The sequence below is a fragment of the Mobula birostris genome, chromosome 12 (genome assembly GCF_030028105.1).
Source record: "Mobula birostris isolate sMobBir1 chromosome 12, sMobBir1.hap1, whole genome shotgun sequence".
In the NCBI taxonomy this organism is placed as follows: Eukaryota; Metazoa; Chordata; class Chondrichthyes; order Myliobatiformes; family Myliobatidae; genus Mobula; species Mobula birostris.
Window position 1 is genome coordinate 95361672 of NC_092381.1, and position 14262 is coordinate 95375933.

A 14262-nucleotide genomic window follows, 5' to 3' on the forward strand; every position below is an offset into this window, starting at 1 on the left:
TGATTGGGTTAAAATTCCCGAAAGAAAGAAAAGACAAACAGCAGAAATAGAGGCTGAGGAATTTATAAAGGCGACGACCTTGGAGGCATTAGAGGATGCCAGGAAATTGGAATTGGTAGCTGTGGCCAAACGGTTGAATCTTGCTAAGGGGAAGTCGACAATGAGGAGAGAGGAGATACACAGAGCTATTGTAGAGCACTATGTATCTAAAGGTGTGTTTCCCCAAGGCGAGCTGGGGGTGGTGTCTATTGAAAAACCTGCCGGAGACGCGGTACAGGTGCAGCTTGAAAAACTGAGACTCGAGCACGAGTTCCGGGTACGACAGTTGGAGCGAGAAGAGAAGGAGAGAGAGGTAGAAAGGCAAGAGAGAGAGAGACAGTTGGAGAGAGAAGAGAAAGAGAGAGAGAGACAGTTGGAGAGAGAAGAGAAAGAGAGAGAGAGACAGTTGGAGAGAGAAGAGAAAGAGAGAGAGAGACAGTTGGAGAGAAGAGAAAGAGAGGGACAGACAGTTGGAGAGAGAGGAGAAACAGAGGGAAAGGAAACTCGAATTGGAGAAGTTAAGGTTAAGGGCAGAGCAGGGGCTCGTGCCGAACCAAGGTGGAGGGTTCCGGGCGACCCAGGAGGTTAGGCTGGTTCCCCCATTTGACGATACGACGTGGATCGGTACTTTCTCCACTTCGAAAAAGTGGCTATAAGTCAGGACTGGCCGAGGGATAAGTGGGTTGTTTTATTTCAGAGTGTACTGAAAGGGAAAGCCCAAGAAGCTTACTCCGCTTTGTCCGCGGAAGATGCCCAGAGGTGGTGAAAGAGGCCATCCTCAGGATTTATGAGTTGGTCCCGGAGGCATACCGGCAGAGGTTCCGGAATGTGAGGAAGCAGTGGGACCGCACGTATTTGGAGTTTGCCCGTGAGATGCAGACGTATTGTGAGCGTTGGTGCGCCTCGAAGGGGCTAGAGGGGGATTTTGACAGACTGCTACAGCTGATCCTGATTGAGCAGTTTAAAGGTTGTGTCCCTGAGGGTATGAGACCCTACCTCGATGAGAAAGAGGCAGCCACGTTAGCCACAACTGCTAAGTTAGCGGATGAGTATGCGTTGACGCATAAAATGAAGTTTGCCCCAAGTAAAGGCTACCAGAAGGGTAGTCAGGACGGCGGGGAGAGTCCGCCGGAAAAGTCAGAAAGTCAGCCGGGGACTAGTGAGTAGGATAAGGTAGACCGGGAGCAGTCTGGCAGGAAGTCCCCTGGGGTCGTCTGTTATAATTGTGGGAAAGCCGGACACTTTGCGTCCAGGTGCTTTGCCCCAAAGAAGGAGACGGGAAAAGGAAAAACGGCAATTTTGAATGACTGTATCGAGCTGTTAAGCGAACCGCTAGGGAAGGACAGGTCTGCCAAAGTTCAGGAAGGGCGCGAGAGGTTTATCTCGGCCGGATTGGTGTCAGTGAAGGAGGGGTTAAAACCAGTTCCAGTGCAGATCTGGAGAGACACGGGAGCGTGTCAGTCACTAATACTGAAGAGTGTATTAGAGTTTAGCTCAGAGACCCAGACTGGGGAGGTAGAGGTCAAAGGTGTTGGGGAAGGGACAGAGTCAGTCCCTTTGCACCAGATACACTTACAAAGCAACCTGGTCTCTGGACTAGTCACGATCGGGGTGAGGTCCGAATTACCAATGAAGGGCGTGGGAGTCTTGCTCGGTAATGATGTCGCTGGGGGAATCGTGTTCCCAGTCATGAGATTGACAGGTCAGCCTGCCACCATTGAGGCCCCGCCCATGGACTCACAGGTTCATCATGGGGCTGCGGTGGTGAATTTAGCTGAGACGTTTCTGCCAACCTTGTACGGGATGGGGGTAGAAAATGAAAAGAAGGAGTGTAGTGAGACAAGAGGTAGTGAGGGAGCTGGGACAGACATAGCAGTAGCCAGGAAAGAATTTGTGCAGACGCAGGAGCGAGACGAGGGGCTGATGGTTTTGGCAGAGACAGCTCTCTCTGACACCGCCTTAACAAGGGAACTAGTAGGCTATTGTGCGGAGGAGGAAGTGCTAAGGAAGGAAGGGAAATCAAGTACAGTACCCGCAGATGAGGAATGGGGGGTGGTGCAAAAGAGTTATGAGGATGAGATTTTTAACCTGGCCCACAAGGTACCCCCTGGTGGACATTTTGCGGTGCTGGAGGAAACAATTGGTGGAATCATGAAAGAGGTTTACCGGCTGCCCAGGGGGAGGGATGTTATTGATCATGACCGACGTGAACTGAGACGGTCACAGGCTTTTGATATGCTAACAAACCTAGTCGGTGTTAGCGTGGAAATCAATGAAGCTAGGGGTCCCCTGATAAGAGAAAAAAACCATTTTGAAAAGATTAGTATGGGATCGACCAGATGGGAGAAGGCTATTGTTTTGGCCAGGTCTGCTGATAAGGTCTCTCCCTTAATCCCCGAACAAAGCGACTCTTTAGGAGAAGTAATTAAACGACTCGCACCCGTGTGTTTGATTGTCCCGAGGCGATGCAAAGAACTGGGACGTTGGGTGATGTCTGTTACAATAGGCCAGCCTAGTAAACAACATCCATATATAATGAGTAATTCAGTGACTAAAGGGCTGATGAACACAGAGGTGTGTATTGGCAATTTAATACGGCTGTCTGAAGCTAGCTTGATAGTGAACCTTGGAAAAAATGAGTTCGGCCACGCGAAGGTCACTTACCTGGGAATTGTGGTGACACAGGGGCAGCTGGCAGCGATGCAAGCTACAGTGCAGGCTATCGCTGACCTCCCAACCCCGACAGACGAGGGCCCTCAGAAGGCTCTTGGAGATGGTGGGGTACTGTAGGAAGTTTTGCAATAACTCTGTGGTCACTACCCCTCCCCCTCCTACTAAGCCCTTGCGAGAGAAAACTGAGTCGGAATGGGACGACCCTTGTTATTGTGGTCTGGGACAAAACCAAATGAGAGGTTACATTGATCGCAATTCATCAGTGTTTTTGGCCACTATGAAGTTTGCTGAGTTGGAGCCTGATCTAAGGGATTTTTAATAACACATATAAAAGGAACAGAACATGTGATGACTGTCTGTCAAGGTGTTGACAACTTCAAACTCGCTGTGTTAGCCAAATAGCTGATAAAGATGTATATTTGTGTGTGTATCAAATAATGTATTCATGTTTGTAATTTTTACCTCCCGGTAAAAATCCTTAAAAGGGGGAAGTGTGACGAGAATACACATAAATTAAGATGTTTGCTGGCCTGGGCTAGCACCAGTGGCATCAGCAGTTGGTCTGCCACCTGTCCTCAGGGGAGGGAGAGATAAGGAACAACGAAGCAGCATCTGGAGATGTATAATGAAGGGACAGGAGAGAGAGCTGTCTAGAGCGGCTCCCCCTTTGAACCCTGAACTGTTTGAAGTGATGGACAGGCGATCTGGAGGTGTGTAATGAAGGGACGGGAGAGAGAGCTGTCTGCAGCAGCTCCCCCTTTGAACCCTGAACTATTTGAAGTGATGGACAGGCGATACCCCAGGAGGGGGATAAAAAGGGACAGGTTCGCTAAGGCAGGACACACACGACAGTCGAGGTAACAAGACCCTGGAAGCAGTGCGCCTCTCACAAGTCGGTAGGAAGCTCTTGGACAGCTGATCGGGGGATCAGCCTCAAACGCACAGGGTGGAAAGGTACGATCAGCGGGAACCCGGTGTGTATCCACCCTCGCTTGGGTGCCAGGTTCACTGCAGAGGATCGACCGCATCTGGAGGAGGGGTCACAGTTGGTGACCTCAGGTGACATCACAAAGGACCTGCCCAAAAGCTGCTTGTGAGCAATATCGCCGGTCTGTGAGTGGAAGCAGTTCTGAATGATCAGTCGTTCCCGTTCTCTCTCTCTCCCTCCCCCCACGTTGTCCATCGCCATGGCAACGATTACTGCAAACTGAACTGAATTGGACTGAACTTTGTGTCACTTTGAAATTGGTCATTTACCCCTAGACAACGATAGAGCTTGATTGATGCTGTTATCTTAATTCTGTGCACATGTGTGTTTATGATTGCTGAACTGTTGCATTTATTATCCTTTCGATTACTGTGTTGCTTGTTTCTTTAATAAAACTTTCTTAGTTCTAGTAATCCAGACTCCAACTGAGTGATCCATTTCTGCTGGTTTGGCAACCCAGTTACGGGGTACGTAACAATTAATAAAGGCCAATATACCAAAAGCTCTCTTTACGACCCTATCTACCTGTGACGCCACTTTTAGGGAATCTTGTATCTGTATTCCCAGATCCCTCTGTTCCACTGCACTCCTCAGTGCCTTACCATTAACCCTGTATGTTCTACCTTGGTTTGTCCTTCCAACATGCAATACCTCACACTTGTCTGTATTAAACTCCATCTGCCATTTTTCAGCCCATTTTTCCAGCTGGTCCAAGTCCCTCTGCAGGCTCTGAAAACCTTCCTCACTGTCTACTACACCTCCAATCTTTGTATCATCAGCAAATTTGCGATCCAATTTACCACATTATCATCCAGATCATTGATATAGATGACAAATAACAATGGACCCAGCACTGATCCCTGTGGCACACCACTAGTCACAGGCCTCCACTCGGAGAAGCAATTCTCTACTACCACTCTTTGGCTTCTTCCATTGAGCCAATGTCTAATCCAATTTACCACCTCTCCATGTATACCTAGTGACTGAATTTTCCTAACTAACCTCCCATGTGGGACCTTGTCAAAGGCCTTACTGAAGTCCATGTAGACAATATCCACTGCCTTCCCTTCATCCACTTTCCTGGTAACCTCCTCGAAAAACTCCAACAGATTGGTCAAACATGACCTACCACGCACAAAGCCATGTTGACTCTCCCTAATAAGACCCTGTCTATCCAAATGCTCATAGATTCTGTCTCTTAGTACTCCCTCCAATAATTTACCCACTACCAACGTTAAATTTAATGGCCTATAATTTCCCGGATTACTTTCTGATCCTTTTTTAAACAACAGAACAACATGAGCCACTGTCCAATCCTCCAGAACCTCACCTTTAGACAGCGACATTTTAAATATTTCTGCCAGGGCCCCTGCAATTTCAGCACTAGTCTCCCTCAAGGTCCGAGGGAACACCCTGTCAGGTCCCGGGTATTTATCCACTTTAATTTTCCTCAAGACAGCAAGGACCTCCTCCTTTTCGATCTGTACAGTTTCCATGATCTCACTACTTGTTTCCCTTAATTCCATAGACTTCATGCCAGTTTCCTTAGTAAATACAGTCGCAAAAAACCTATTTAAGATCTCCCCCATTTCCTTTGGTTCCGCACATAGCCCACCACTCTGATCTTCAAGAGGCCCAATTTTATCCCTTACAGTCCTTTTGCTCTTAATATACCTGTAAAAGCTCTTTGGGTTATCCTTCACTTTAACTGCCAAGGCAACCTCATGTCTTCTTTTAGCCCTCCTGATTTCTTTCTTAAGTATTTTCTTGCACTTATACTCCTCAAGCACCTTATTTACTCCCTGCTTCCTATACATGTCATACAACTCCCTCTTCTTCTTTATCAGAGTTGCAATATCCCTTGAGATATTGTATGTGTACTGTGCAATTTTGTAAATTTAGATCAAAATTTTCTTTTCTTGGAAGGAGGTGTTACCTGTCCCGTGAGTATCTCTTGAAATGATGTAATTGTCTTATGTTATTGGAATGATGTAATGGTCTCGTGCCATTGGAATGATGTAATTGTCTTGTGATAGTGGGGTAATGTGATGTCACGTGATGGCATGTTCTAACTGGTATATAAGGGGAGACAGCAGTTATTGCGTAGTTCGTTTTGGTGGGAACTCACCGTTGGTAGTTACGCCATCGGAGAAGAAGTGAGAGTGAAGAATCCGAACGAACCCCAGAGGAATTGGGGTTAACCAGCGGCATTCGGCGTATTACAGGTGTGACTGACACTTGGAACCATCCATACATGGCACGCACGTTTTGTTAACTCTTACACAGCTTGGGTATTGTGTGATGACTGCTTCCAGCAGAAAGGTCAGTTACTTTGAGAACTCTTATTCTGCGTCACACCTTCGGAAAAGGTATTTCTCAGCTGGAACCGGCGTCAGCAGTTTCGACTTTTCTTCATCACAAGGTTCGGGAAGTCTCTCCTCTCAGTTATTTCATAAATCATATAGACTTATTAAACTACCACCTTAAGACTGTGCTTAAATGAGATCTGTTGAGATTATTTTACCAATTAAGTTCTGGTGTACTGGAAAACCAGATAAAATGTTTGTTTTATCATTAAATTGCATCCCTTCTAATGCCTGCTCTTCATATTGTTCACTGACTGGTATTGTGTTCTTTAGATGCTTATTTTCTTTGCCCTAAGCAGCAGTGGAACTGTGAATTGATTCAAGGAGAATTATCGATTAAATGTGCTTATTATCTAGCACAACATGGCAATCAAGTCTATACCTGTTACCAAGCAATCCCATCAGTCCCATCTCCTTATTTCCTTGCTACTTTATTTTCTCTTATTTGCTTATTAACTAACACATTGATTTTTTTCCCCACTTTCTTTCACTAAGGAGTAATTTACAGTAGGCAATTAATCTACCGGCACATCTTTGGATTGTGCGAAGATCTGGAGCACGTACTGGAAATTTACAAACTCCACGCAGACATTGTATCTAGATCCCTGGTGCAGTAACAATGCTGCCCTCACTGTTACTGTATTTGCCCATGGTAAATCATGGTAAATTGTTTTGATGGGCAGATCAAATCTATAGTGTATGGTTTTAACCTATTATTTGTGTTTGTGATGTGAAGTATTTTGAAAAGTATTAATGATCTATTTTTCTTTCAGAGTGTCTGTTGCTGGCATGTGTATGATTGGGAAGTTCAACTGAATTTGGCGTTGGTCCGCAGTCGTCATTTTGAGACTATTTGCAATATCTGATGCCATTTTGGAACAGAGGACATCATGAAGTTAAAGCAGCGTGTTGTTTTACTAGCTATCCTTCTAGTTATTTTTATTTTCACTAAAGTGTTCCTGATTGACAATTCAGACTCATCTGCAACTAATCGAGAGGATCAACATTCTTTCCAGCGTATGATGGATAATCTTAAAATTGAACTGAATCCCAATCTGGAGCACACTCTACAGTCACCATGGGAAATTGCAGCGCAGTGGGTTGTTCCCAGGGAGGTGTATCCCGAAGAAACTCCAGAGCTTGGAGCCATTTTACATGCTATGGCCACCAAAAAGATAATCAAGGCTGATGTGGGCTACAAAGGAACCCAGCTGAAAGCTCTGCTTGTTCTTGAAGGTGGTCAGAAGGTTGTGTTCAAACCTAAAAGGTATTTATTTCTATACACACACCTTAATGATATTAAACTGTAGGACTTCCTCCCTCTCTTTTTCTGTCTTTTTACCCAAAATGTTGCATCCCCTGAAATATTTCTATGCAAGCATAAAAATGTCTTGATGTTGCTGCTTACGCAATATTGTAACAAGTTCCTGTACCTTTTGGTATACCCTATGAAAAGGCACTAATGTCTGCAGAGCCATCATTAGTAAAATGATGAAATTAACACCTTACATGCTGTAATAACTTAGTAATTGTATGAACAGATTTGAAGTCCAGTTCATTCCAGATTTGAAAATGTATGAAACTCATTAAAGTCTAGTTGTGAGTGATCTTGTGCCCCACTGCTCCCAACCTCTCATTTCTACTCATTCTCCAAATGGATTTTTTTAATCAGTAAGTATTGTTGCGATGAGAAAATTGGTTTTTAAAAAAACAGACATGATAATTCTTGTGTTGCTATGATACACCAAAATCTATTTCTTTCAATAATTAGTATCAAAGGTGGAAAATTGTATCTGTATCTCTGTGATAAGAGGATTTTGAGGAATACTGGTTGAGAAAAATATTCATCTGAATTTTTTTTAATCTTACAGGTTGGTAATATTTGAACATTTCCATTTTTGCTTTGGCCTATTTATTTTTTGCTGGGGTTGGTTATGGAATATCAAAAATTAAGTAAACTTAATGCATCCTGCATTTTGTTCTAGCAAAAAACACTGTTGGAGAAACTCAATGTCAACTGCTCAATTCCCTCCGCAAATAGTGCCTGATGCACAGAATTCCTCAATAGTGTTTTGTTTTTGCTCAGGTTCTGGCATCAGTAGTCTTGTGCCTCCATCTTTTATTTTGGTGTAGTGGACTAGAGGTTATTTGAGACATTAATAAGTCTTGCCTTTTTGTAATGTATAATTTTGCCTCAAAGTGCTAATATTTGAACATTTGCTCTGATTGACCCTGCTCTCAGTCCATATATTTTGAACAGCTTAGTGCCCAATGTAAACTGCGTAGAAGAGCATTTATATTTAAATATTCACGGTCGCAGAAGTTACCAACTGCTGTTGATGCTGGGACTCATATTTGGAGTACTTCAAATTCTTGGATCATGGTGATCAATGTTGTCCAAGGTTGGACAAAAACATTTAGAGTGCAGAAAGAGATAATTTAGTCCATCATATTCACATGGCCAAAAGTGAATGATACAAGTTACCTTCAATTCCCAGCTCTTGTTTTAAAAGTTATGGTGTTTTAAGTTCTCTTTCAGATGTGCATTAACTGAAACCTATGTACTCACTCATTTTTCCTGAGTTTTAGGATAGTTTGTCAGACTTGTGTATCTCAGAAACAGGCCCTCTGACCTGACTTCTTTACCCATCTGTACCAATCCTGTTTGATTGCATTTGGACCATATCCTCCTCTGCGTTGTTTACTTAAATTTTTGCCTGCATGGCTTGAGGTAACTTTATTTGATTCCACCACCTCCTCTAGCGACCTGTTTCGGGTATGAGTCATTCTTTGTGCAGGAAAAAAAGCTTAACTCTCATAACCTCTTTATTCCTCTTAACTTTCATAAACCTTTACCCTCTTACTGTGGGGAAATATTTTGACAATTTACCCATGTAAGATGCTGGAGGAACTAAGCAGGTCAGGCAGCATCTATGGAGAGGAATGAACAGTCAATGTTTTAGCTGATACCCTTCATTGAAAGGAAGGGAGAAGAAGTCCTTCCTTGCAACACACTCTTTTAAATCCCTTTCTGTCACATCTGAAACTTTTTGCCCCAGAATATGGAGCCGCCCTTCCCTCACTTACATTTCTGAGATTGCAGCAATTTCATAATTCCATGTGCTGAACCATGCTCTCAGCTCATCTTTCTTATCTGTGGGACTCCTGGGATTAAAATAGATGTTGTTAAGCCTCCCACCCTCCATGCAACTCCTCGTCTAGACTTGTCTGCATATCAGTCAGGCTGTATGACTCTGAACAGGACAGAGGAACTTCAATGCAAAGATGCTTTTGGACAAAACAGATTTGGTCTAGAAATGTGGGAGAGCATTTATTTCATAAATAGAAATATCAATTGAGACTTAACAGTTCAGAAGCAAGGATGTACTATTGAAATAAAAGAAACATAAATGCTTAGCAGTCCAGACAGTATCTGTTTAGCCAACAGACCATGACAATTCATCAGAATGTTTTATTGAATCCTTAGTTGTGGCTGAATCAGCATTTCAGTGAAGAACTGTGTCCAAATCTGATTAAGATGAATGTGTTGTACCTCAAAAGCAATGACTTGTATGACCTGGCAGTGAAGCCTAGAACATGGAAGGCCGACAGGGAAATGACCCTCAGTATGTTGCAACAGAAAGAAGGGGCATAGTGACCACATTGAATAGAAGTGACAGTGATCATTACTAAATGATCACTAAATGATTACCAAATCAAAACTAAGCTAATTACCCCTAATTAGTGTAATTTGTCTGTCTGTACCTGGTCCATATTCCTCCATTGTCTGCACCTTAATGTGTCTTGAGAGCTTTTTAAAATCCCCTATCATATCTGCCTCTACCACTCCCCCTGGTAGCACATTCCAGGCACTCAGCACTCCAGAGAAAAAAATTCTAGTTTGTTCAACCTCTCCTTATAACACAAACCACCCCCCACCTAATCCAGGCAGCAATATTTTAAACCTGTACAGCAGCTTCTCCAAAGCCTCCACATCCTTGCTATAATGGGGTGACTAGAAATGAATTCAATACTCTAGATGTGACCTAACCAGATTTTTATAAAGCTGAAACTTATTGATTCTTGAACTCAGTAGCTGAACCAATGAAAGCCAGCATACCATATACCATATCAGCCACTTCTGGCTAGCATAAAGGCTAGCATACCATATACCATATCAGCCACTTCTGGCTAGCATAAAGGCCAGCATACCATATACCATATCAGCCACTTCTGGAGAACCGTCACTTGGAATTTAAGATCCCTCTGTATGTCGATGCCATTAAGTGTCCTACCATTAACTGTGTTCTTTCCCTTCACATTTGATCTCCCAAAGTACATACACCTCACACATTCCTAATTTAAGGTCTACCTGCCTTTTCCCCTCCCCCCCACCCTACCATATCCATAACTAAACTAAATCCTATTCTGTCTTTGGCAATCTTTAACTTACGAAGTATGCTTAGGAGAACTTTCTTGATCAATGTGTTTTGGCTCAATGAAGATGAAGGCATTGATAGTTGTATTTACATTGATAGTTATGGTTGTAGAAAATGGGCTCAGTAGACCACGTGTATATATAGGAAAACGTGTGGAGAACAGTATCAACACTCCTAAGGGTTAGATTATAATGGGGGTAAAAAAGTGGCGATCTATTTGTAGTAAAACAATTTAACTGGAGGGGAGCTAACTTCAAAGAGATGAAAAGGGTAAAATGAAATCAAAATTGACAAAGTACAAACGTACAAAGTACATTTATTATCAAAGAAAATTCTATGAAGAGCTTGAACAGGCAAAGAATGGATGCAAATCTCAAGATATTGTTATTGGCATGGGAGATCTAAATGCTAAAGTAGGACAAGGTGCGGATGGAAATACCATAGGAAAATTTGGACTAGGGGAAAGAAATGAAAGAGGTGAGAAATGGGTAGAATGGTGCAAGGTGAATAATCAGGTCATTATGAATACCTACTTTAAAAACCATCCAAGGCGCTTGTGGATCTGGAAAAGTCCAGGTGATAGCACCAGAAATCAAGTTGACTTTATTACTATAAACCAAAGATTTAGAAACTCAGTGACTCAATGCAAAACATATCCAGGTACAGAATAGTGACCTTAACCCAGTGACCCAGTAATATGTCATGTAAAAGTAAAACTTAAAAAACTTAAGAAGTAAAAACCTGAATAATCCCTCGCAATTAATTAAAGAAGAAAACTTAAGACAAAAATTTACAATTGAAGTAAGGAATAGATTTCAAAGTCTAGAAATAGAATCTGTTGAAGATGATAGGAATCATGTAGAAATGAAGTTTAACTCTCTGAAGGATGCCTTGGTAGAATCAGCAAAGTCAGTGATTACTAAAAAAGAAAAAAGTGCAAAGAATAAATGTATGACAAATGAAATCAAAAATCTAATGGGAGAAAGGAGACTGAAGAAAGCAATTCCTGTGGAATATAAGTTTTTAGATAAAAAAGTTAAAAGCTTATGTCAAAAAGCCAAAGAAGAATGGTTGAACCAGGAATGTGAGCAACTAGAAAGAATCCTTATTTCTGATCCAAAAAGAGTACATCAACAAATCAAGAATATCACTGGCAAAAAGCTCCTCTGTTCTTCAGGTGGATGTTTGAAAGCAAAGGACGGTACCATTATCATGGAAAAAGATGAGATTATGAACAGATGGATGAAGTATATTCAGGAATTGTTTGAAGGCGATCGAGTGAAAAACCAGAAATTAAGAAGAACATTGAAGGTCCAAGTATTTTAAAATCTGGTCCGTAATGCAATAAGTAAGATGAAGAAGAAAGGAAAGGCAACGGATTCTGATGAATTAGTAATAGAACAAATTATCGCCATTGAAGATTATGGAATTGAAAAACTTACTGATTTAATCAATGACATTTATGAGACTGGAATAATACCAGAAGGCATGAAAAAAATCAGTATTTATCACTCTTCCTAAGAAATCTGGATCAATAGAATGTGATTACATAGGACCATAAGTTTAATGAGTCATATCACTAAGATAACTTCTAAGAATTGTGATGACAAGAGCTAAAAGTAAGATACAAGCTGAAATAGGTAAAGAACAATGTGGTTTTGTGAAAGACAAAGGTACAAGAAACGCGATATTGATGTTAAGGATACTATCAGAACGAGCTATTCAAGTGCAAAAAGATTTGTTTGTTTTATCGACTACACAAAAGCATTTGATAGAGTGAAGCACAATAAGTTATTTGAAATATTACAGGAAACTCTAGATCTAGATTCGAAAGATCTGTGCCTAATCAGAAATCTGTACTGGGAACAAACTGCCACTGTAAGAATAGATGGAGAAGTGAGTCAGTTTACGAAAATCAAGAGAGGTGTTAGACAAAGGTGTGTTTTCTCCCCTGATTTGTTTAATGTGTACAGTGAAAAAATATTACAAAAAATAAGAAACGTCTTGGGAATGAAAGTTGGCAGTGAAAACATTAATAATTTCAGATATGCGGATGACATTGTGTTAATTGCAAGTACGGAGGAAGAACTACAAAACTTAATTGATATAATTGTTGAAGAAAGTGCAAAAATGGGTCTATCTATCAGTCGCAAAAAGACAGAATGTATGGTGATATCCAAAAAGGAGAATCCAATCTGCAGGCTGAAAATAAACGGGGAAGACATAAAACAAGTACAGAACTTTTGCTACTTTGGAAGCTGGGTGACATCAGATGGCAGGTGTGACATGGATATCAAAAGAAGAAAAGGGATGGCAAAAGACACCTTTACAAGAATGAAGAGTATAATGACCAACCCTAGACTAGGCATGACAACCCACCTCAGAGTACTGAAATGTTTCGTTTATCCAGTTATGTTATATGGATCAGAATGTTGGACAACATCTAGTAACATGAGGAAACAAATTGAAGCAGCAGAGATGTGGTTTTTGAGGAGGATGCAAAGAATGTCATGGACGAAATGAATATCTAACGAGAATGTCATGAACAGAGCAAGCACAAAAAGAGAAATAATATACAAGATCATGAAAAGGCAATGTGACTTCATTGGACATGTGATTAGGAAAGAGTAGTTAGAATGCACGGTAATTATGGGGAAGATTGAACGGAAGAAAGCAAGAGGAAGGCAAAGACAAATGATGATAGAGACAGCAGCCAGAGAACTGGAAATGAATACCAGTGAATTGATCCACTTAACCCAAAACAGGAATGTGTGGGCCATGGCAGTCAAAGCTCAATCTGGGCATGGCACCTGATGATGATGATGTATAAATTATACAATCTTGAGATTCGTCTCCATACAGGCAGCCACAAAACAAGAAACCTGAAAGAACCCATTTGAAAAGAATGACTTAACACATGCAGAGAGAGAAAAAAACACAAATCATGCAAACAAAATAAAAGCAAGCAACAGCATTCAGATCTGAAGTGAATCCATAAACACAAAACCCAGAGCAGGCTCACAGCCTCAGCCTTAATTCATCACACAGCAGGGCAAATCATTGCGAAGCTTGTTGACACAAAGCCTGGAGTAGACCACAGCCTCAGCTTCAGTGCCGTGGAGGGCGGAATAGTGAGTAGAACTGGCTTGACCCTTGCCTCCGGTTCGAGACACCCAGCCTTTTTAATCCATACCGCCCAGCGTTTTAAATTGTCCAAGCACCAGAATGTCCCTTGAACTAAGACCCAGGCCCTTTTGCTTCAATATGCTCTGGGTCTGGACCTGCCACCAAGTTCTGGCCATACTTGATTTTTACAAATCCATCCATTTCTCCTCGAACATGCCTTGACCCTGTTCCGACTCTGTCTTGTACCCACACACCTTGGCCCTTGGATCAGCCTGGCCTTCGCTTGTCTTTTCATTGTTTGCGGTGATTGTTTACCACAATTTTCCACAGAAAAGGTATTATTAATAAAGTACTTAGGTGTATTTCTTGGTTTATGAACCATCGTTAGAGCCATCTTAAACTGGAGGTCAGGTGAAACTGCAATGAAAAATTGGAGGTACTTAAAGAGATGCTAACGGGAGAAGATGGCGGCGTGACGACAGCGCACGCGGCCTCTCCGGTGATGAATATCTGTTATCTGTCAAGTAGGGGACCGTGCACAATTCCTGATTTGATGGACAAAGACGGGAGAGCATGGCGGAACATCTGGAAAACTTCTGAAATGTCTGCTTTGCTACCGCTGCTACTGTGT

The 14262-nt window shown here is 42.0% G+C and overlaps 1 protein-coding gene across 4 annotated transcripts in view; it reads left to right on the forward strand.

The window, feature by feature from the left end:
• Window positions 1–14262, forward strand: part of fam20b (FAM20B glycosaminoglycan xylosylkinase) — a 109855-nt gene that overhangs the window by 23296 nt on the left and 72297 nt on the right. For all 4 annotated transcript variants that reach the window (XM_072274326.1, XM_072274327.1, XM_072274329.1 and 1 more), the window contains exon 2: window positions 6840–7333. In XM_072274326.1, coding sequence (XP_072130427.1) covers window positions 6957–7333 — 377 coding nt within the window. In that variant the 5' untranslated portion in view covers window positions 6840–6956. The remainder of the gene's footprint in view (window positions 1–6839; window positions 7334–14262) is intronic.